The sequence below is a fragment of the Lepidochelys kempii genome, chromosome 3 (assembly GCF_965140265.1).
Source record: "Lepidochelys kempii isolate rLepKem1 chromosome 3, rLepKem1.hap2, whole genome shotgun sequence".
In the NCBI taxonomy this organism is placed as follows: domain Eukaryota; kingdom Metazoa; phylum Chordata; order Testudines; family Cheloniidae; genus Lepidochelys; species Lepidochelys kempii.
The window spans coordinates 7,219,989-7,243,743 of record NC_133258.1 but is presented as its reverse complement, the minus strand read 5'-3'; the positions used below and the strand labels follow the sequence as shown (position 1 = coordinate 7,243,743).

Sequence of the window (23,755 nt, the reverse complement as noted above, 5' to 3'; positions counted from 1 at the left end):
GCCCGTGAGTTGCACTGCACGGTGGCAGGCTTTTCGAACAAGATCGGACAGGGCGTCTAAATAAGGATAAATGTTCCAAGGAGGAGTGGATGACAAATATATCCACTCTATGATAGAGACGGCTGTGTCCGTACGAGGTACAAACAGAGCTGCAGTAGGCATATGAGGGGTGGCAAGGAGAACCAACCGCAGGGGACGAACCTCAGTGAGTCTATCCACAAACTGCTAACTCAACGCTGCATTGATCTGTCGAATGCAGGCAATGTGCTCCTCAGTGATGGCAATAACTGCGCCTGGTGCCCGTAGGAGCTTGAACAACGGCTGCAGCATCGATGTGGGGAGACGGAAGTAGGGTCGAATCCAATTTAAATGAGCCAAAATCTGTTGTAATTTAACAAGGGTTAGGGGTTGGGGTAGGACCACTTCCGGGAGAACAGGGGCAGCATAGGTTTGTAAAACCTTATGCCCAAGGTATTGGTAGTGATAAGAGCGTTGGATTTTTTCTGGTGCCACTAACAGGCCATTTTGGCTGAGAATCTGAGACAAATATTCAAGCTGTTGTGCCATGACCTGGGGACCACTAAGCAAAATGTCATCCATATAATGGTAAACCTTTAGTGTGGGGTATTGGGCACGAAAAGGGGCGAGGGCCCGATCCACAAAAAGTTGACACAAGGTTGGACTATTTTGCATTCCCTGGGGCAAGACCTTCCACTGATACCTTTGAGAAGGTCGCTGATCATTATATTCTGGCACCGTAAACGCGAATTTTTCACGATCTTGTGGGCAAAGGGGGATGGTGAAGAAACAATCTTTTAAATCTAACACACAAAGCTGATCGGTTTGAGGAATTAAATTAGGGTTTGGCAACCCAAACTGCAAGGGGCCCATGGGTTGGATGCGTTTATTTATTTCCCTTAAATCATGTAACAGCCTCCATGCACCAGATTTTTTCTTAATAACGAACACCGGGGTGTTCCAAGGACTAGTGGAGCTCTCCAAGCGCTGTGCATGCAAATGTTGCTGCACAAGCGAATGAAGTGCTTTCAGCTTTTCTAGAGGGAGGGGCCACTGGTCAGTCCATACGGGCTCTAAGGATTGCCATACCAATGGTAATGCGGAGGGCAAGGTGGGTGAGGGAGGGTTTGGGGCCATTATATATTAATATCGAGGGTGGTGTCCAGCTTTGCAAGTAAGTCACAGCCCCAAATATTGAGGTGGACAGGGAGCACAAAAGGGCGGATCGTAGCAAGGGCACGGCCTCCTGGTTTAGAGACCATGACCCAAGACAAACTTTGGCACCCAGGTTTGCTACCCCCGATCCCCCACAACTCTTTAGAAGGAACTGTTGGCCAACTGACCAGCCACTCCAGATCACGAATCACCGTAACGTCAGCTCCAGTGTCCACCAGCCCTGTAAAAGGAACATCATTTAAGAGAAGTGTTAACTGAGGTTTCGAGGGGCGGACCGACATTGTTAGAGCAACAAGTGGAGAGGAGGTATTGTGAGACGGCAACTGAGACAGCGTTGATCCAAAGCCGTTCCCGCCCCGGGCCCGATCCTCTGCGGCTGGCACCTGAGAGAGGACTAAAATAAATTGTGCAATCGATCGTCCACGCGGGAGCGACTGCGGAAGATGGATCCACACCTGAACCTTAATAACGCTGGTGTAATCGGCATCAATGACCCCTGGGATGAAAAAAAACCCGTTTCCCAGCGTGTGAGCGAGGGAGAACCAGACCCACAAATCCGGCAGGGAGGGGTCCCGTCACCTGTGTAGGTATGGCGCAAACCTCCCCCAGCAACCGAAAATCAGTGTCCTCCTGCATAATCAAATCAAGCCCTGCACTTCCGGCAGTCGCCGCCCTCACGGAGTCTATGGATTTTAAGGCAGAGGGGCAGTCATCTGAGTGGGAAACACCCCTGTTTGGCCCTGGGTTCGGGGGGGACCCGTCGTGCGGTTTCCCGACCCGCTACGACACTGATTAGCCCAGTGATAGCCCTTCCGACTCTTGGGACACTTCTTTGAGGGGCGAGCAGGCGCTGTCGAGGAGCGGCACTCCCGCTGAAAGTGACCCTCCTTACCACAGCGGTAACAACGCTTCCCCTCCTTTCCGCTTTTTCGCAGAGCGGCAGCCAGAACCCGAGCTTTATGTGCTTGGGTTCCGATGTTTTGGCACGCCCGCAGCATGTCCGACAGCTCTAGAATTCCAGAGGCTTGTGCCGCCTGGAGAGCACAGCGGCAATCCTCGTTCGCATTTTCAACCGCCATTTTTAACAGGATCTCCTGAGCTGCTGCAGGGCTATCCACCTGTCGGAGGATAGCCTCCTGCAATCTGTTGGTAAAATCCATAAAGGACTCTGATGCACCCTGACGGATACTGGCAAAGCTTTTAGTAGGCCTGCCTGAATCCGGGACCTTCCGGAAGGCATGCTGGGCGCAGGTGGAAATAATGGAGAAGACGGCCTGAGGGAGTTGAGACTGCATCTGAATGGTAGCAAACTGGCCCTCCCCTGCCAAGTGCTCATAAATGACACCTTGCTCTCTATATACCTGGGCTTGGCGTTCCGCCATCTGCCGATACTCACTAAGCCAAATATACTGACTGGGCGTCAGCATCATGCACAACAGCGCTCTCCAGTCTTCAGGGACCAGGGTGTACCCAGTACCTAGTCCTTCAATGAGACCACGTACATACGTACTAGTCAGGCCGAACTCGCGAATCGCTTTCTTTACCTCTCGGATCACCGAGTAAGGCAAACTGACCCAGTTTGCAAGCTGGTTGCCCTGGCCATCATCCTGCCAGGTCATGCGGACAAACTGAGACCAAATCAGCCAGCTCCTCTGCTGTAATATTGGAGCGAGTCTTCGCTGTGTGAAGCATTTGTTGCACCAGCGAAAGCCCCATAGCAGATGCAGACGACCCCCCGGGGGGCCCCGGAGCATGAGGCCCCACGGGGGGATGGCGATCACACACCGGCTCCGGTGGGGATGACAGGAGAGGCGGTGGTAATTGAGGCGCTGGGGGCGAAGCAGGGGGAGGGATGGCTGCAGGAGTGGACGGGGGTGGCGAGATCGACAGCCCCTCTATTGGCGTGGGAGAGGGTCTATCTGAGGCGACACGCTGTATCGTGTCACAGCAGAGGTGCCAGGCATGTAAAGCCTGCATGGGCGTCCGAGGCTCTTTGTGCAATGTCTGGCCCAACCACTCCCAGTCCGCTAGCTTAAGGGTTCCGGCTTCAGGGTACCACGGGCATTGGGCACTCACCTCCTGTAGCAGGAGAGTGAGTTCTCGAGTGGGGCAATCATGCTGAGCCTTACGCAGCAAATACTGTAGCTCATTGCAGTGTTGCACTTGCAAAGCAGAGAGGGAGCTTCCCATACTTACCACAATGAAAAATACTCACCGGGATCTGCAAAGCGGATGAGTGACGCGTCTGAAACCCTTGCCGGGCGAGGTGAGTGCTGAGGGCCCCACGTTTGGGCGCCAGTTGTTGCGGTTCAAATACAAGACAGACAAGGCTTTAAGCAAGCAAGCAGGCTGGTCTGCCGACGGGCTTCTGCCTGTCAGCTTTTCCACCCTCTCTTTTATTTCTCTCCCCCCTGCGCATTACATACTCCAACCGCAAAAGCAAACAACAAAGGAAATAATATGACTTTAATATTCTTATTTACCAGCCTCTATCTACTACAGTCCTTGCTCTCAGGCCTTGAGCCCAGTCCAAGGAAGCTTCCCACGGTTCATGTCCTCTGAGCGACTTCCCATGGTCCATGTCCTTGGACAGAGCAGTGTGTGCACTGCTCCTACACAACACTCAGGGTGTGCCCTGAATGTTTCCAGGTGCATGAAATTTACATGAACCCTTCACCCCGTGATGCATTGCTTTGTATCCCAGCAATCCCTGTGCTTTCCGCATTTGGCAATCCGCATTTGGCGCCATCTTTCAATGCTTTATGAACTGCGCGCTCTGCCTCGTCGGTCTGCAGGAATGGATCCCGAACTGTTGACCAGTATGCTGCTCACTCTGACTGACACATCACGAGTGGCAGTGGAGTTATTCCTTTAACTACAAAGGCAAGAGGAGTGTGACATTGATCTCGCCACGCGTAGTAGCTACGACACGAGATTGCTTATGGCATTCATGGAGGTGCTGACCACAGTGGAACACTGCTTTTGGGCTCGGGGAAACAAGCACTGAGTGGTGGGATCACATTGTCATGCACGTCTGGGATGATGAGCAGGCTGCAGAATTTTCGGATGAGGAAAGCTACATTCATGGGACTGTGTGATGAGCTCACCCCAGCTCTGAGGCACAAGGACACTAGAATGAGCGCTGCCCTTCTGTTGGACAAGTGCGTGGTGATTGCACTGTGGAAGCTCGCTACTCCAGACTGCTACTGATTGGTCACTAACCAGTTCAGATTAGGAAAGTCAACCATTGGACTCATTTTGATGGAAGTGTGCAGGGCCATTAATCGCATCCTGCTCCGAAAGACTGAGACTCTGGGAAACGTGCATGACATTGTGGATGGCTTTGCACAAATGGGCTTCCCTAACTGCAGAGGGGTGATAGATAGCACGCATATTCCAATTCTGGCACCAGACCACCTAGCCACTGAGAACATTAATTGGAAGGGGATTTCTCTATGGTTCTTCAGGTGCTTGTGGATCACCGTGGGCGTTTCACTAACATTAACACTGGCTGGTCCGGAAAGGTGCATGATGCACACATTTTTCATAACACTGGCCTGTTCATGAAGCTGCAATCAGGGACTTTCTTCACGGACCAGAAGGTCACCGTAGGGGAAGTTGAAATGCCCATTTTGATCCTGGGAGACCCCACCTACCCCTTAATGCCATGGCTTATGAAGCCATACACGGGACACCTTGGCAGCAAGGAGCGGTTCAACAACAGGTTGAGCAAGTGCAGAATGACTGTTGAGTGTGCTTTTGGCTGTTTAAAGGCCCTCTGGTGCTGCCTATATGGGAAGCTGGACCTGGCCAATGACAATATTCCTGTGCTTCTAGCCTTGTGCTGTACTCTCCATAATATTTGTGAGGGGAAGTGTGAAAGCTTCACTCAGGGCTGGACCACTGAGGCTCAGCACCTGGAGGCTGAATTTGAACAGCCAGAGACCAGGGCTATTAGAGGGGCTCAGCATGGGGCTATAAGGATCAGGGATGCCTTGAGGCAGCAATTGAAGCTGGAAGCCACTAATATTTGTTGCTATGCTTGTGAGTGCAGTGCTTGTAATGCTAGGAGGTGATTGTGGGTGGTGCAGACGATGTACTATGGAGGTTTAAGATAATTGTCTGTTGCTTTGCAGGGCTCTGTTTGCTTTCAATTAATACTACCTTCTCCCTGTGTGATGAGGCGTTCCTAACTCAGGTTTACACAGGTACTTAAGGGAGGGGTCATAAAAGCAGCTGTTTAAGGAACCAGAAAGGGTGCTGAGGGAGTTGGCTGATGTGATTGCAGAGTCATTGGCCATTATCTTTGAAAATTCATGACGATCGGGGGAGGTACCGGGGGAGCTATCCCTCCCCCCCCAAGTAGTGCCCATATTTTAAAAAGGGAAGAAAGGGAACCTGGGGAACTACAGACCAGTCAGCCTCACTTCAGTCCCCAGCAAAATCATGGAGTAGGTCCTCAAGGAATCCATTTTGAAGCACTTGGAGGAGAGGAGGGTGATCAGGAACAGTCAACATGGATTCACCAAGGGCAAGTCATGCCTGCCCAACATGATTGCCTTCTATGATGAGATAACTGGCTCTGTGGATATGGGGAAAGTGACGAATGTGATATATCTTGACTTTAGCAAAGCTTTTGATACTGTCTCCCACAGTATTCTTGCCAGCAAGTTAAAGAAGTATGGATTGGATGAATGGACTATAAGGTGGTGTGACAGGGTCAGGCCAGATGGCTACGAGAGAGTGGTCGAAGGTAGATACATTAGTTCCAGGTTAAGCAGGTCCCCTTTCCCTGGATAAGATAACAGGGACTATTCTAGAACATTCAGGAACTTTCTAGAACTAATTAAGGCAGGTAGGCTAATTAGGACACCTGTAGCCAATTGGGAAGCTGCTAGAATTAATTAAGGCTAATCAGGACACCTGGTTTAAAAAGGCTGTCACTCCAGTTAGTGAGGTGTGCGTGCGAGGAGCTGGGAGCAAGAGGCGCAAGAAGCTGAGAGTGAGAAGGCGTACTACTGGAAGACTGAGAAGTACAAGCATTATCAGACATCAGGAGGAAGGTCCTGTGGTGAGAATAAAGAAGGTGTTGGGAGGAGGCCATGGGGAAGTAGCCCAGGGAATTGTAACTGTCACGCAGCTGTTACAGGGACCACTGTAGACAGCTGCAATCCACAGGGCCCTGGGCTGGAGCCCGGAGTAGAAGGCGGGCCTGGGTTCCCCCCATCCCTCCATCCCCTCAACTCCCTACTTGATACCGGAGGAGTTGGCCTGGACTGTGGGTTCCACCAGAGGGGAAGGTCTCTGGCTTCTTCCCTGATCCACTAGGTGGATCAGCAGAGACTGCAGGGATTGTTCTTCTTCCTTTTCCCCATGCTGGCCAGTGATGAGGCTAAGTGAATGAATGGCAGATTTGAGCCACGAAAGTGGCCAAACTGAGGGATGCCGTGAGCCTCTGAGGTGAGCAAATCCACCAGTAAGCGCAGGACCCACCAAGGCAGAGGAGGAACTTTGTCACAGTGGATAGAAAGCTGGCTAGATTGTTGGGCTCAATAGGTAGTCCTCACTGGCTCCATGTCTAGTTGGTAGCCGGTATCAAGTGGCGTGCCCCAGGGGTTGGTCCTGGAGCCGGTTTTGTTCAACATCTTTATTAATGATCTGGATGATGGAATGAATTGTGTCCTCAGCAAGTTCGCAGATGACACTAAACTGTGGGGAGAGGTAGATATGCTGGAGGGTAGGGATAGGGTCCAGAATGACCTAGATGAATTGGAAGATTGGGCCAAAAGAAATCTGATGAGGTTCAACAAGGACAAGTGCAGAATCCTGCATTTAGGAAGGAAGAATCCCATGCACCACTACAGGCTGGGGACCAACTGGCAGTTCTGCAGAAGGACTTGGGGATTACCGTGGACGAGAAGATGGATATGAGTCAGCAGCGTGCCCTTGTTGCCAAGAAAGCCAATGGCATATTGGGCTGTATTAGTAGGAGCATTGCCAGCAGATCGAGGGAAGTGATTATTCCCCTCTATTCGGCACTGGTGAGGACACACCTGGAGTATTGTATCCAGTTTTGGGCCCCACACTACAGAAGAGATGTGGACAGATTGGAGAGAGTCCAGCGGAGGGCAACGAAAATGATTAGGGGGCTGGGGCACATGACTTATGAGGAGAGGCTGATGGAACTGGGGTTATTTTGTCTGCAGAAGAGAAGAGGGAGGTGAGATTTGATAGCAGCCTTCAACTACCTGAAGCGGGGTTCCAAAGAGGATAGAGCTTGGCTGTTCTCAGTGGTACCAGATGACAGAACGAGGACCAATGGTCTCAAGTTGCAGTGGGGGAGGTCTAGGTTGGCTATTAGGAAACACTGTTTCACTAGGAGGGTGGTGAAGCACTGGAATGGGTTACCTAGGGAGGTGGTGGAATCTCCATCCTTAGCGGTTTTTAAGGTCTGGCTTGACAAAACCCTGGCTGGAATGATTTAGTTGGGGATTGGTCCTGCTTTGAGCAGGGAGTGGGACTAGATGACCTCCTGAGGTCTGTTCCAACCCTAATATTCTATGATTCTATGAAAGAAGAGCCTGTGTAGGAAGAAGGTTGTCATCTGTGAAACCAGGGTTGGGATTATTTTTGGTTATGTTTTGATGCTTTGATATAAATTCTCTCTCAGAACAGGAACATGACTGCCTGACCCTGGTTTTTTGTTTGTTTGTTTGTTTTTTGATTTGTACTGAACTGCTTCACCAGCCTGCAGTGTTATTGTAAGCACTGTCCTTCTTGTGCAGTGGATGAGGCCAGCGTGCTGTAGAAAAAATAGTATGTTATCATGTAGGTTAAAACTATATCATAGTGCAATGCACAAGAAAGCCAAATTAAGGTTACACAGGCAACCTTAATTCTGGCATTTCCTAACTTTGGAGTGCTTGACTTTGCAACCTGTCATCTACTTACAATAACTGCTTTAAAAAACTCCCCATCAAAAAGAAACCAGGAATGAGGAGTCCTATCAGAGAGTCTCCTGATCTAGCTATTAAACCATAGTGCATCAAAAGATAGTGAGGACAGCAAGTGTGTATGTTTTACTGGTTCTCTTCACTCCTCTGCTTCCATCATATTTTTAAAGAGATAAAAAAATTCAAGGAAAGCGTGATCTGCTGGGACTGATCCTGCCGCATTTGCAGAAGGAAAGAAGAGAATCTTGACTGGATAGCCTGCAGGATTGGGCTTTCTGTAAGGTTTTTCTTGTGAGCATCAGAGTGTGTTTGTATCGGCCAAGTGCTATACAAAGGTGTTTGCTCTGGGTTTTGTAGTACTTGGAGGTATGGCAGGATAGCAATATATACTGTATCAGAGTTAGCTTTTCTTTTGTTCCAGAAGTCCTAAATCATCCTGCCATCATGAAAGCTTTAAAATAAACATACTGAAGTATTTATAGAACAGGCACCCAATCACCATATTAAGGACTTCAGACATTTTTAATGCCACTTCATTTAAAAGAAATTATTGAATTTTCAGAATATTATAATCTAAGACTCCAATCCTGCCACTGGCTGCATGGGGATGGGCCCTTATGCAGAACAATTAAAGCCTGTTATAGGATTGAGGATAAAGAAAAAGACTTTCACATATTTGGACAAATATTTGTATAAAGACACTACCATTTAGACCAGTAGAGATGACATTTATTTGGTGCCACAAAAGAGAGAATTTAAAAAAAACCCAAAAACATAGTGCAGTGACACATATGACCTCAGGTCTCCAATTGTTGTTAAAAAAAAAAAACAATGCCATAAGCCACAGGATCAATACAAACATCCAAAAACAAATCCACTAAAATGCAGGAAGATAGGAGCTTTCAATCAATTCTTAACCATTTTGAATCTCATTCTGCTAGTCAAATATAAAGGAAGCAAATGGACTCTTGGAGGACTGGGTATTGTATGCTCATCAAAATCAGGAAAGAGCCATTTTATGTTTTTTAAAATGATGTATAACCTAGTAGGAAAAATAGTGCAAAAGTATCTCCAACGTTATTGCATTTATCTTTAAGAAGATTAAATCTTTGCAGCTTGTTTTCTCTGCAGTGTCAGGAGCTTGGGGAAAAAAAACTTAATTGCTTCCTGATTTGCGCAAAACCTCTTTTGGTCATTCACTGATCAAAAAAACAGGGGAAAGCATTTAACATAATTCCTGATTGGAAAGACCCACTTGATTTATTTGTTAGTAGTAGCAGCAGTATGACAGTATCATACAGAGACCTAGTCAGGCTTGAGGGTCCCATTGTGCTCGCTGCTGTAGACATATAAAATTAAGCCTCTGCCCCAGAAGTTTTGCTGTCTAAGGCCCTGATCCAGCAGTGTTCTTAAGCACATGCCTCATGTTAAGCACTTAAATAGTCCCATTAAAGTAAATGAGACCACTCACATGCTTAAAATTAGTGATATGTTTAAAAAGAAAAGGAGTACTTGTGGCACCTTAAAGACTAATCAATTTATTTGAGCATAAGCTTTCGTGAGCTACAGCTCACTTCATCAGATGCTTATGCTCAAATAAATTGGTCTGTCTCTAAGGTGCCACAAGTACTCCTTTTCTTTTTGCGAATACAGACTAACACGGCTGCTACTCTGAAACCTATATGTTTAAGAATCTTGCTGAGTTGGGTGGGGCCTAATAGGCTTACTGTAGTTGTAGTTGAAGGAATAGCCCTGTCTGTTGTCAGCAAAGGTTCATGTTTACATGTGTAAGGTTTCCTCCAAAAAAGTAGGTAAAGATACAGAGGGATTTTCTCCTTCTGAGCCCTCTTTTAGACACAGTATATAGTGATTGGAGGCCCTTGATTTCTTTACCCTTTCCCACAGGTTGAAGGTGCTGGAACACCTGAACAATTGTTTTGAATAACAGTTTTAATTACGTACCACCATCTATCTTAAATTGATCTTTTTCTTTTAGTAGATTGAAATGATTTTTTTCTCATAAGCTCCATAGAATCATCCTTAAAGATTAGATTCTCATAGCCTTCACTCAGATGTTCAAGGAAATAAAAGGGGATTAAGGCCATCCTGACTCCGTCATTTGCTCCTGCTCAGATTGTGACTCTCTGAGATACAGTTCTTTCTCTGGTCTGCCCCAGGAGCAGAATCCTAGTTTACAATCTAGCCCTAACTGAAATAAGGCCAGATCCAAAACCCAGTTAAGTTAATGGAAAGACTCTCATAGACTTCAGTGACTTTGGATCAGGCCATTAGTGCATATAGATGTTAAGGTAATGAGCACAATATAAAAACCTAGCTAGATCTCTGGGTTTGTAGTGTTATATTACATATACCCATGGGCCTGAAACAAGCACATTAACCAAAAAACCTTCAACCAATAACCCAAGCAGAAAACCCAGAGACTCCATAAAATCCACTAGGGACTTAGCTGTTGCTTTTGATTTTACGTGGAAGGTACTCAATTACTACAGTGAAACTCAGAGGCTTGTCTACACTAAAGCATTAGGTCGACATAAGGCAGCTTATGTCGACCTAATTATGTCCGTGTACGCACTACATCCTTGCTCAAACCAATGTAAGTGCCCTACTACACCAACATAATAACTCCACCTCCACGAGAGGCATAGGGCTTATGTCAGTGTAGTTACAGCGACACAGTGTCATTGTGGACACTGTGGGTTACTTAGGTTGGCTGTCTTGTCAATTTCACAGCTCCATGCTAGAACCTGAAATTGACAAGAAAGCTGGGTGGATGGGGGGCTCCAGCTAGAGCCAGGCTGGGCCCACAGGGCTCCATGCCAGGCTGGGCTTCCCCCTGGGGTCCTGGCTTCCCCCCTTCCAGCAGGGCTTCTGCCCTGGGGCTCCTGGCTCCCTACACAGGAGCACAGCAGCCACCTAGCAGGGAGTGGGTAGCTGAGAGCTGGAGGGGTTGCCCCCAAGCTACCAATGGGGACCTGGCAGCCCGGCTGAGAGCTGGGAGCCTGGAATCTGGGCAAGAGCCCGTCTGGGAATGGGGATCCTCAGGGCAGCTCTTGGGCAGAGAGCGAGGAGCCCCAAGGCAATCTGGCTCCAGGGGGGAGCTATGTGTGGAGATGAGAGCCCAGGCTCTCAGCCCCTCTTAAATTGGTGGAGTTGCTCCTGGTGAGGACACGTACCACCAACGGAAAAAGGACAGAGTGGACATGAACCACCGCAGTAATTACTGTGGTGGCTGTAAGTTGACCTAACATAGGTTGACTTAAGTTTTTAGTGTAGACATGCCCTAAGATAGATAAGTGTGATGCTGTGCATATTGTTGGATTCTGAATGGCCTGTAGGATTTCCACGGGGAAAATTTGAGCATCAAGTGTTGTGATTCTTCTTCATTCAGCTTTGCCAACTGGATTTTATTGAAAAAGGTCTTGATATTCTTTTGTGTGTCTGTAAATCTTATCATAAAAGCCTCTAAAACCATAGAATTGTCCTTTTCTATATGAAATGTTAACTTTACTTTGCAGGATTCAAGTTTATGAGGAAGAGTTTTACTTGACTCATTGCTATGCCATGGAACTTGTACATTCCTTCTTGATGAAATTCATGATTTTCACTAACAGTGCTTTAGCATCGGCAATGGGGCATCACAGAAATAATGCTGGTCTTTTATTCTAACTGTTTTAGCCTCGTCTGCAGAAGGATATTAGGGTGGCCTGCAAGCTTGCATTCCTGATGGCATTTGCACCTCCTAAAAACATGGATGGCCCCAAACTGCAAACCAAGATGAGCACATGGACACCTCTGAACAATCAGCTTATGAATGACAAGGTAAGTCCCATACAGCTGAGTCAGATATAAGCCAAATTCTGCTTCCCTTACTCATGTGAGGAGACTTTAATGCAAGTCAGTCAAGAATGATTTAGTCCCATAGTTAGAATCCATCCTATTATTTAAAGGTAGATTTTTTTCTACTGCGGATGAGCCAAATCGTCAAGTCATTTATCTAATGGAAGTCACTGGGGGTTTTGCCTGAGTAAGGAATCAGTAATAACTGTTTAAAGACTTGAGGATTTAGCCCAGTAATATTAATGTATGCTGTATTGTGCATAAACTTTCAAAATAGAATTCCCTGTGTCTTTTCTTCTGTTTTCTTGCCGCTTGGGTTACTTTAAAACTACAAATGTCTTTGAATTGTTTAAGGTGCTGGACTCATATCCTTAGGGACTGAAGTCTTCAGTTGAGCCACAGAACAAGTACAGCACAGACAGGGGCAGTGCAGGCTTCACCAAATGGCCAATGTGCTTCATTTCGGACCAAAGAAGTTCGTGGTGCATGGCCGCTCTGCTGAGATTGCCGCCAAGGGTGCCATATATGTTAGAAGTCTTAGGGAGGTGCTCAGTTTATGAATAAAAAGATTTTTTTTCCGAATTTCAAACCCTACAGGCTATATCTGGGGTAAGTGCAGCTGGGCTTTCACACACATCTTCACCAGTAATATTCTTTCATCAGAATTTAGTTAAGAATTCCCTTGAGAAAGTTCGAGAATCTAATCTGCTTCCCATACCTGTGCTGGTTCTGCAGGGCTGACAGGAGGAAAAATAGAAAAAATCTATTTCTGACCACTAAAACCAACGGATATTCCTCTCAGTACAAGTCTGCTGCAGTTTCCACGGTAAACATCTGATGAAGTGAGCTGTAGCTCACGAAAGCTCATGCTCAAATAAATTGGTTAGTCTCTAAGGTGCCACAAGTCCTCCTTTTCTTTTTGCGAATACAGACTAACACGGCTGTTCCTCTGAAACCTGTCAAGAGATAAAGTGCCATTTTTATATAGTCATTTTTCTGATCATGTCTGCACTTTTAAAAGGGATCAGAGTGAGAAGAGAAAGGGACTTCAAGTCCTGAGGGGCAGAGTAGAAGAAGTCCTGAATGATAGAATCATAGAAATGTGGGGCCGGAAGGAACCTCGAGAGGTAAAGTAGAAAGAGACTGGAGAAGAGAAAAGAGATGCTTAGGAGGGTGACTTGTAGTAAAGAAGGCAGTGAGGGACAGGAGTGGGAGGAGATCAGAGTAAAGTTAAAGCAGAGTCATGCAAAGCCTTGAAAGAGAGGACAAGAAGCTCAAACTGATGTGGAAGAGGAGGAGAAGCCAGGGGACAATAATACTGATTTCTACTAATTTGTTTCCAAATGCCTGGAGTAAGCAGAGCTTCTTGGCAGATTTGGCTCAGCTGTATTCCTAAGAGTACTGAAAGCAAACACGGTATCTTTCTTTGATCAGAGGCCATTAACATTGCTTTCATTGAAATAACTCCCCAGTTTCACTTAAATTTTCCAAACGAAAACTTAGATCTTTGACTATATATCATTTTCTTGTGGCAAATGTTTTCAAAGTTGAGCCAATAAAAGGCTTACTAGAGGGCCTCTTATTTTGCCAAGTGCCTCATATTTGCCAAGTGCAAATAAAACAAAACAAACAATAACTGGAAACATGCAAAGAAAAGAAATGTCGTTTTTCCACCCCTCCTGAAAGTCATTGTTAGGTTGACAATTGGACTGTACCAAATGTCAGCACTGATATTGTCTTTCTCTGCTGGAGTCTTTCTTGCTGGCTGCTAAAACAACAACATGTTTGGAGTTTGCAATGATGAATAATATTTTCCTAGTTGTGGTTAGTAACTGTTTCAATGTGCACTTGTGATTTGGGTGTATGAGTGTCTCCTCTTTGATCCTTATGACAGAATAGCTACTGTATTCTACCTTTCCCAGTGCACTCTCCTGAGTGATGAAGGCAAGATTCTGATGCTTTCAGTCTGTGTCCTAGTGGATAAATGCCCACATCACAAAACCACCTCTACACTTGGCACTAATTGTGCCTCTGAGTGGTAGCCTCTTCAGAGGCTGTGGATGGCATGGGCCATGAAGACTGAACTCCTTTCTTACCCCTAAAGAAAGGGGTAAGAACTTAAGGTTGGAGCACAGTGGTATTGCCATGTGGGGAAGTATGAACTGCTGCTGCCCTGGCTGTAACTATTGAGGCGACAAAGACAGGTTTTGAGGTCTGTCTCACAGGAGCTCCTCGGGAGCACTGTATTCACTTAAAAAAACAAGCCCTAAATAAATAAAGGGTATAACTGTCAAATGAACCCTTTAAGGCCCTGATCAATGTGAATGGAATAGGTGGACCCATGTGGATCCTAGTGACTTCTGTGGACTCTGTATGGGTGTAAGAATTTCCCTGAAAAGACCAGATGGCGGGATCGAGGACTCATGTTTAACAGCATATGTAGATCTTTTTTCAAGCTGGATTTTTTTCCCCGAGACATAGAATATCAGGGTTGGAAGGGATCTCAGGAAGTCATCTAGTTCAAAGCACGACCAATCCTCAATTTTTGTCCCAGATCCCTAAATGGCCCCATCAAGGATTAAACTCACAACTCTGGGTTTAGCAGGCTAATACTCAAACCACTGTGCTATCCCTCCCCCCAACTTAGCTGTGGAGGCATCTTCACTTACATTTGTCTCCTGCCAACTGAATCACCTCTGTGTGTTCTACAGTATTTTATTTGTGTCTGTGATTTTTTTTAAAAAACAGGTATTTGAAGAAAGAAGATCCTTGCTTGGAAAATGGGTAAGGTTTTCTCTTTAAATGTATGTGTTGGTTTCAGAACTAATGAAGAGATGACCGGGATGTGAATTTTAAACACATTCATATTTCAAACAATGAGACTAATTTTCAGGATGTAAGTGTCAAAAACGGACAGACTGTACTGTTGAACCTCAGGTGAAACATGAAGCGGCAAATTCATTCGTGGCATAACTTCAGTGGAGTCATGAACTTGAGAACCTGGCCTGGTATCTAGAATGATTTGTAATGGGATGGGAAGCCCAAAGAAAAGTCTTTGAAGAAGTCTTCAGTGAAGATGTCTGATGTTTAAGGCTGCGAGTTTGTCACAAAAGTCACCGGTTCCATGACTTTCTGTGACCTCTGTGACTTCTGCAGTGGCCAGTACGCCTGGCTCAGGGGCAGCTCAGGCAGCCCCTGTGCCAGTTGCACCAGCTGCTGCTGGGGCAGTCTTGGGCCACTGCGCCCGCCTCCTGCATCAGTAGCAGAGTTTGGGTGTGGGAGGGGACAGGGGTTGGGGCATGGGATGGAGTGAGGCAGGCTCTGGGCGGCGCTTATCTGGGGGGGCTCCCCGGAAGCTCAGCTCGTAGGTGGAGGCATGGCCAGGTGGCTCTGCATGCTGTCTCTGCCTCTGCCTGGCCAATGGGAGCTGCGAAGCTGGCGTTCTAGGCAGAGGCAGCGCACACAGCTGCTTGGCTAAGCCTCTGCCTAGGAGCTAAGCAAGGGGGATGTCCCTGCTTCCAGGGTGGCGTGGAGCCAGGTAGGGAGTCTGCTGGCCCCGCCAACTCCTCTCTCCCAGCACCAGCGGGGATCCTGGGCTGCATGCTCCCGGCGAGCACCCGTGGCACCCCTGGGCCACCTCCCCCACCCCCGTATAGTCAGGGGTATATAGTAGAAGTCATGGATAGGTCACGGGCTGTGAATTTTTGTTTACTGCCCATGACCTGTCCATAACTTTTACTTAAAATACCCGTGACTAAAATGTAGCCTTACTGATGTTTAGATAGTGCTATAAAAGGCCAGGAAGCATAGGCACCGACTTCCCCTCTGCCCGGTGGGTGCTCGATCATCTCCCGCTGCCCCTGGCCCTGCCCCGCCCTGTCTCTTCCTGCCCCTGCATCGCCCTTGTCCTACACCCATTCCACTCCTTTCCCAAAGTGCCCACCCCTGCCCTACCTCTTCTCCGCCTCCTTCCCTGAGTGCACCACATCCCTGCTCCTCCCACTCCCTCCTTCCCGGAAAGTCCTAAGCACCACCAAACAGCTGTTAGGCGGCGGGGAGTGGGGGGCGGGAAGCGCTGGGAGGGAGGGGGAAGAGCAGGGACACAGCATGCTTCGGGGAGGGAGAAAGAGGTGAGCAGAGGGGAGCTTGGCTGCCGGTGGGTGCAGAGCACCCGCTAATTTTTCCCCGTGGGTGCTCCAGCCCTGGAGTACTCACGGAGTCGGCGCCTATGCCAGGAAGGCTTTTCAACACTGGAAATAGATAAGTGTGATTTATCCAAGATAGTTTTATGGCCCTGTTACCTGAGTACCTCTCTGTCTTTTAATGTTATCTTCACAAGATGCTGGTGAGGCAGGGTAGTGCTATGATCCCCATTTTATAGATATGGAACTGAGGCACAGAGAGACTAAATGAGTTGCCTCAGGTCACACAGAGTCTGTAGCAGAGAAGGTAACTGAACCGACTCCCACCAAGTCCCACACTAACACTCTAACCACTGGAGAACCCTTCCTGTCCTGTAAGGCAAAATCAAATGAATGGAACAGTTCTGGGAGAACACCTGTAACTTTCATCCTGTGCCAGATGAACAGAAATAAATACACAAGAAAGGAGCATTCAGTGAGAATGAATTCAGCTATGTATATTTGTCATCCTCAATGGTAACTGCATGGTTGAGCTGCATTCAACAATTTTTCAAAATGTAGCTAGAAGAATAAGTGTTGGGTATGTGGCCCCATAGATATACAAGTCAAATAGAAGTATAAAAAAGATGATGATGCTTATCTCCACTGTTGTGATCCCTAATACTTGCATAATAGCACTGTTTGAATAGTGTAGCTATATAAGTTTAAAAGGTCACAGGTGTTAAAATCTTTTATGAATAAACTGGTCTGTCAAGGACTAATATTTTGTATTTAAGTTCATTGTGACTGTTCACAATTACAGGAAACGTGCCTGGTGTAGCTATTTGGCACATGTATGTTTAGATAATAAAGAATGTGCTCCAGTTTCACACATGTATGTTTAGATAATAAAGAATGTGCTCCAGTTTCAGGAAATAAAATAATTAAGTGCTGATTGTACAAAAATACTTGTTTGCACCAGAGCTCAACAACTGCCAAACAAAAAAATTGAACCTTGAAAATTGCAGTTTCTGTTTTAAAATGTTCCCAGAAAATCTGAAAGGAAAAGTACAAATGGTTTAGCACGTATGTTAGTAGCCACGGGCTGTAAAAGTCAAAAAACTAAAACCCCCTTCTCCCAAAATGCAATGCAATCTTCTGAAAGCAAGGGGGATGTCCCTGTACTTCAGTAACTTTGCTTATATGCTCAGTTCCTTTGGTCTTGATTCTGCATTGCCTTGCACCTTTGAACAATATTTACACCTATGAAAAGTGCGTGTAAAACACACAATCGTAGGCTACCCCCTGCTCTGCTCATGGCATAAGGACATGAGGGAGGCGTGGCTGGAGCACTTTGGGTTTGGGAGAAGACATGGGCTCTGATTATTCCATGCTGCTGGACAGCTCCATTGTAAGTATGGATAGCACAGCAGTAGTCCCCAGCCACCTCCAGAATTCAAAAAGCCACTTTTGTCCCCCTCTCAAGGTATGTCTACACTGCAATTAAAAGCAAATATCTCCAATGGCTGGTGATGGGAGAGTAGATGGGGAGGGTTCTGAATTACCAGAAAATAATTCTGTCGTGTCAGGCTGGGGGGGGTCTTGCCCACATGCTCAGGGTCTAACTGATTGCCATATTTACGGGTTTGGGAAGGAATTTTCCTCCAGGTCAGACTGGCAGAGACCCTGGGGTTTTTTTGCCTTTATCGGCAGCACGAGGCACAGGTCACTTGCAGGTTTAAACTAGTGTAAATGGTGTATTCTCTGTAATTTTGAAGTCTTTAAATCATGATTTAAGGACTTCAGTAACTCAATCAGAGGTTAGGGGTCTATTACAGGAGTGAGCAGGTAAGGTTCTGTGGCCTGCAATGTGCAGTTTAGACTAGATGATCACAATGGTCCCTTCTGGCCTTAAAGTCTATGAGTCTTTACAGTGGGGTTGACTGGGGGTGATGAGAGAGTTTGTCTCTGCTAGAATGTTTCACAGTGGCTGGAGAATCCAGTCCTAGGTTTGAGTGTGTGATTCTAACTCAGTGATACTCAGACCTCAGTGGTTCAGGAACCAAATCAGCAATCAGCATTCCCTAAGAGAGCGGCAGTAGTGTGAATTCATTGTTTCATTTACACACACACACACACACACTCGCTCATAGATTATTCTCACAGCAAAATGACTGACCAAGAATTCTACAACTGGTTAATAACACACCAAAAGCATCCTGATTGGTTAGTGACTTAGACTGATTAATAACTAAACCACATAGTGTTTTAATATCATGTGCTGCAAAGAGCCACTTGTGGCTCCTGAGCCTCCGTCTGAGTATCATTGTTCTAACTCCTGTGAGCTAGTGAGCATGAGATCATGTCTGCCTCTAATGGTTAGCCTGAGGAACTGTAACAGCTTGCTACTTGAAAGGAGCTCTCCTTCAGCTCAAGTAGGAGAGAGAGAGAGAGAGAGAGAGAGATAATGAGAGAGAGAGACACTTCTGTTTCAGTCCTAAAGGTCCTCTTTGGTGCTATCGCTATTGACATGCTGTGGTGTTGGATATGTGCAGAATAACAGGCAGAGAGCCGTACGTTCACTAGTGCAGCATCCAAAATAATTTTAGATCACATAGTCCTTGTGGGAGTCCTTGGTCTCAAGTGCTCCGAAGAAGACACAAAAAAGGGGAAAAATTTTTAGCAGCAGAGCAATAGAGAAGGTGCAGCACCTCTCAGAGATAAATCCAGTTAAACTGGTTGGATTAATGTAATCAAATGCAAGAGGAGGAGCTGTGGTGAAAGGTAAACAAAGATAAGGGTTGTGTCATTCTTGTACTGTTAATACTGGAAAAAAAGAGACAAATTATGCATGCTTAACTGCTTTGCTGCTGCTGAATATATCACCTTGGGAAAGCCTGTGCTGCTGACCATATTGCATTAATTTCAGGAGAGTATCCATCTAAAATGCAAGTGCAGAAGTCTGCTGGCAGATCCATCAACAAAGCAGTTAGAACAGCTGGGGATACTGAAGTTATACTTTATTCCAAAAATTATGAGAGAACATGAAGAGTGAATTAGGAGCAAACTTCCTAATCCATTGAAGAATTAGCTAAATTTGTTCTGATCACTTCAAACCAAGCTGCTGGTGTGGAAGACAGTAAACTAGTTAGCGCTTTGTCTCTATTAATTATGGGAATTGGCATTGATTGACAGTTTTATCATCTCAGCGGACATGTTTTTATAGGAGCAAATTGTGAGGTCCCTCTTCAGTTTTTACTTAGTACTCTGGCAAAATCTCACTAGAGTTAAAGGTGATATGCAAAGCGGGGGAAATGGGTTGGTTACCTGCTTTGCTTCTTTATGATGAATAAAAAAGACTTAAAGTTTGGGAACTTTTTCTGCTTGTTTCGTACCTTATTTTGGAGCTCTCAGGAATGCCAGTTCTGTCCTTTTCTAATTTTACTGGAGGACTTGTTGGAGATCTTAGAGATGTGTTTGTGAGAAGGAGTAGGCTGATTGAATCTTTAACAAAGGCATCTTTTCTGCCCACTAATTCTCACATAAGTGAATTAAATAAATCTTAAAAACAATCAAACAGTTTTAAACAGTCTGAAAATAAATTGTTTTCTTTCTAAATTAATCAGGTTTCATCTGCATGTGTTGCTATTATCATAATCCCACCAGTTCTCCAGGTATCCATGGAATCTTCCAAGAAAAACAGGGTAGAAGAGATCTGAATTTCTAATATAAAAATCCAGCTGAAAAAAACAGTAAGTTAAGTCTTTCTTATCCATCGCAAAGAAACGAAAAAGGGAACAAACCTATTATTTATTTCTTTGGAGATCATCTTTAAGTGAGAACTTCAGATTCCCATTGAAGTTAAGTAAACGAAGTAAAGACCTCAGGATCTGGCCAATAGAGAATATGTCCTCAGTGCTGGAAAGGTTTAAGAACATAATAGGGCAAGCAGTACCCCAAAGAGAACTCAGAGAGCTTCATTCTCAGTGAGCTGATTTGGATAACAGGTGTTGTTTCTGCTGATAGGAAGCAGGATTGAGTAGAAATCAGTTTAAAATCTGGTAAGAAGCATTTCAGCCCTAGAATACCGTCTTTAAATGCTGCATTTCTAATGATCACAAGCTCCCATGGGATTCCCACTGGTCACAACTGTTTGTGGAATGGTCGTCTTACATGTTTTCTAACTTTTGGCACTTTTTGCTCTGTCCTTTTGTATGGGATGGGGCTGACCTTGAATTTTCTGACACGAAGTGCAAGGATTGCCTGTGACTGAGTCAGTCCCAGCAGGAAGTTCCTGCTGTGCTCTCCCTTTCCATCTTTTTCTTTTTGTAAGCAGTAAAAGATACTTCACTGCTGCCGCTGCTCTCACCCTGTCTACACATCCCTAGCCCAGTTCTGCTTACGGACCGTCTCACTGTACCACTCTCTGTACCAATGAATTTGTGATAGCTTGATTACCCAAATGTGCTCTTCTTTCCACAGGTAAGGCCAGAACTTTTTAACCCTCTCCGTACACATCTGTCACGAGCATGTTGTCTGGGAGGTGCTAAGGAGAGGCAGGATGGAAGTTAGGGTGCTAGCTGGAGATGTGGCTTCAAGTCCCTGCTCCCCCACAGAATTTCTATGTGACCAGGATCCTCAAAGGTATTTAGACACCGAACTCCCATTGATTTCAGTGGAAGTTAGGAGCCTGACTACCTTTGTTAGTCTAAGGATCTGGGCCTTAGTCTCTCTATGCTTCATTCCCCCGTAAGTAAAATGGGCATAATAGTATTTCTCTACTGCACAGAGGTGTCCTGAGGATAAATGCATTATAAATTGTGAGGCTCTCAGATACTACAGTAATGGGGGCCAGATAGATATAGAGAAAGTAGCAGTGAACTTATTCTCATTTAAGCACTGAATGTTTTTACTTCGATGAATAGTCCAATTGAAGTCAACACCCAGGACCACTGATGGGAATAAAGAACCTTACACACACAAGTATTTCCAGTTTTGTGTCCTGGAAGATGGATCTTTAAAGATGTTAAGTCACATGCAGTTTCTTTTAATTTAGCCTTTACATTTGTCTGGGATTTCCACATCCTTTGCCCTGGAATGATTCACCCGAAGTGATGAATATTAATCTTATTTTTAAAAAGCTGTATCTCTGGTGCCACAAACCCTGCATTTCCCTTTTTCAGTTTGACAAGTGGACAGATGGTCAGAGGCGAAGGATCCTGACAGATTTGTTCGACCGCTGCTCCCTGTCGCAGCAGAAATTCTGTTCTCAGCAGTTGCAGGACCGAGTTCCAGTTGAAGCCCTGGATTTCACCACAAAGCTTCCCAGAGTGTTGTCTTTATACATTTTTTCTTTCCTGGACCCCAGGAGTCTCTGCCGATGTGCACAGGTAAAAAGCAGCACGTATCTGGAATGTAAAAGCTACTTTTCAAGTTAGTTGAGACTTGAGAGGACCTGTAAGGAAGCACCTAATTTTTACAATATACTTGTGTCAGCGGCCTTCATAACAGTGCAAGAGACTCTTTCTAAGTGCCAATGTAGAGGGAATTATTTGGCCATATAATCTAGTGTGCAGAATTGTAGCAAGATCATGGAGGAATGGGCTAGATGATCTCTATTTCATGCTGGGATTTAAGACAGTGTAAACATTGTGGCCAAGATTTTCAAAAGTGACGAGTGATTTTTGGTGCCTCCATTTTCAGGAGCCCAACTTGTGGCACTTTAAAGGGGCTGATTTTTTTTCAAAGGTGAGGGCGTGGCACTTTCTGAAAGTCAAGCCCTTTAAGGCACCTGAAGTTGCCTTAAAATCAGTAAAAATCAGTAGCTGCTTTTGAAAATCTTGGCCTTTTGTCATTAAAAAGCTACTGTATAAAATGCTTTAAAAATCCTTTGAAATGCATGTATTGTGCTCTGTGCTGTCTTTGGGGGAGCAGAAATGCTCAAGGTGGAGCTTCTGAATAAGACGCTCAGGCCCAGGGTCTACGTTGTCCATGCACAGCCAGGAGAAAGATAGTTTTGGAAATGACTTACCCAGAAAGGAGGGCCTCAGCAGTGTCCGTGGATAGGTACTTTTACAAATATGAGTAAATGAGTTAATAGTGCATTTAGCCTTAGGCTTGAAGACATGCCATGTGCAAAGTAAATGCCTGGGGAGATATATAGCAGCACACAGCCCAGGTGAAAAACCTTCAGAACTGGCCAGTCTGACTTGCGGGTCTTGTTTTTTTAAAATAGAAAATAATGAAGGATTTGTTCAGGCTGGAGTCTGTTCACGTGGTGGCGATGCGGGATGTTTTCTTAGGCAAATTGGTACCTTCCCTACTGGCCTGTAATCTCTGAGGCAGTGTGAAGGTCACCCTGGTGCAGAGGGTCAGCCAGCGTAAGGCCTCTGCCTGATGTAAATGCCACTTACACTCCACTAACAGGGCCCATGTGTCTCATGCGCGCCTCTGCATGCATCAGGCACATGGACCACATCCGTGGGGCTTAAGTGGGATTTAAGCGGTGTCTGGGGCTGGCCTTCTGCATAGGGGTGAATTACATCCCCAGTAAGCAGTTCCTGCCCATTTAAATTAAATGCATTGCTGGGTTCCAAGACCTGTGATCTACTCTTGCAAGTGGTTGACATGGTGAGGCTTGCAGTCTGCTTTATGTTACATGAGAGTGTAAGCTGAAATAGCTACGCCTTTGGCATTCACAGGTGAGCTGGCACTGGAAATATTTGACAGAGCTGGATCAGCTCTGGATGCTTAAGTGCCTGCGTTTTGGCTGGTACATCAACTTCTCTCCAACCCCCTTTGAGCAGGGAATCTGGAAGAAACACTACATTGAGATGGTGAAAGAACTTCATGTGACAAGGCCCAAGGTACCTCTGTCATTTTGGAAGACATGGAATGGTAGCAGAGAACATCTGAGCATCAGGGTTGCTTCTTTTGGTTTGCCTCTCACTGGACAGTATCACACCCGTCAAACCCGAAGAGGATTTGCTACTTAAAATTACTGCTTGGTGCTCAATATCCTGCATTACCATGCAATATGCTGCTCCTCTCTCTCATCCTCATGGGGAGGCGAGTCAAGCTCTTACTAGCAATGAGGGAAGATCTGTCCCATTGACTCCCATCCCTGATGCCTCCCCCTGCTCCCCTCCACCTGCTCTTTGGGGTAATGTTGTGAAGATTCCCTCTCCTGCACTTTAGGTTCTGCGCCCCTCCCCCAATACTCTCCTCCCTTTCCCCACCCTGATTTGGGTCTCCCCACAGCAGAGGAAGAGAGAAGAGATCCAAGCATCACCCCCCACACACACACATCAGCTAAGCTCTGGGGAGCAGGGCAGTGATTTGAATTACATTCCTTCCAAGACTTTATAGGAGACTGGAGTGGGGGAAAAACAAAATGTGTGTACATTAGCGTGCTCTTTGGGTGTCGAGATGGTAACTCTCTCTCTCTCTCTCTCCGTCCCCAGACGCTAACGGTCATTAAATACCATTAGACAGCACCCTTGTATCCCTCCCCCAAAGCTGGCAGATCTGTCAGCTGGGAGGCCGCGCATTCCCCGATAATAATTTCTTTATTTTGAGATTCATTGCTAACGATGCCCAAAGGGTGGGAATGCGGCTGGGTGCTGAGGT

General features: G+C 46.0%; 1 protein-coding gene across 7 annotated transcripts in view; it reads left to right on the top strand.

Moving 5' to 3' along the window:
* The window catches only part of FBXO16 (F-box protein 16), a 78,064-nt gene that overhangs the window by 11,251 nt on the left and 43,058 nt on the right, over positions 1–23,755 (top strand). For all 7 annotated transcript variants that reach the window (XR_012157876.1, XR_012157877.1, XM_073335619.1 and 4 more), the window contains exons 2-5: positions 11,844–11,987; positions 14,754–14,789; positions 21,310–21,516; positions 22,828–22,992. Coding sequence is in view for 5 of the 7 variants with exons in the window: in XM_073335619.1 (XP_073191720.1) it covers positions 11,844–11,987; positions 14,754–14,789; positions 21,310–21,516; positions 22,828–22,992 (552 nt within the window). In the remaining 2 variants the exon portion in view is untranslated. The remainder of the gene's footprint in view (positions 1–11,843; positions 11,988–14,753; positions 14,790–21,309; positions 21,517–22,827; positions 22,993–23,755) is intronic.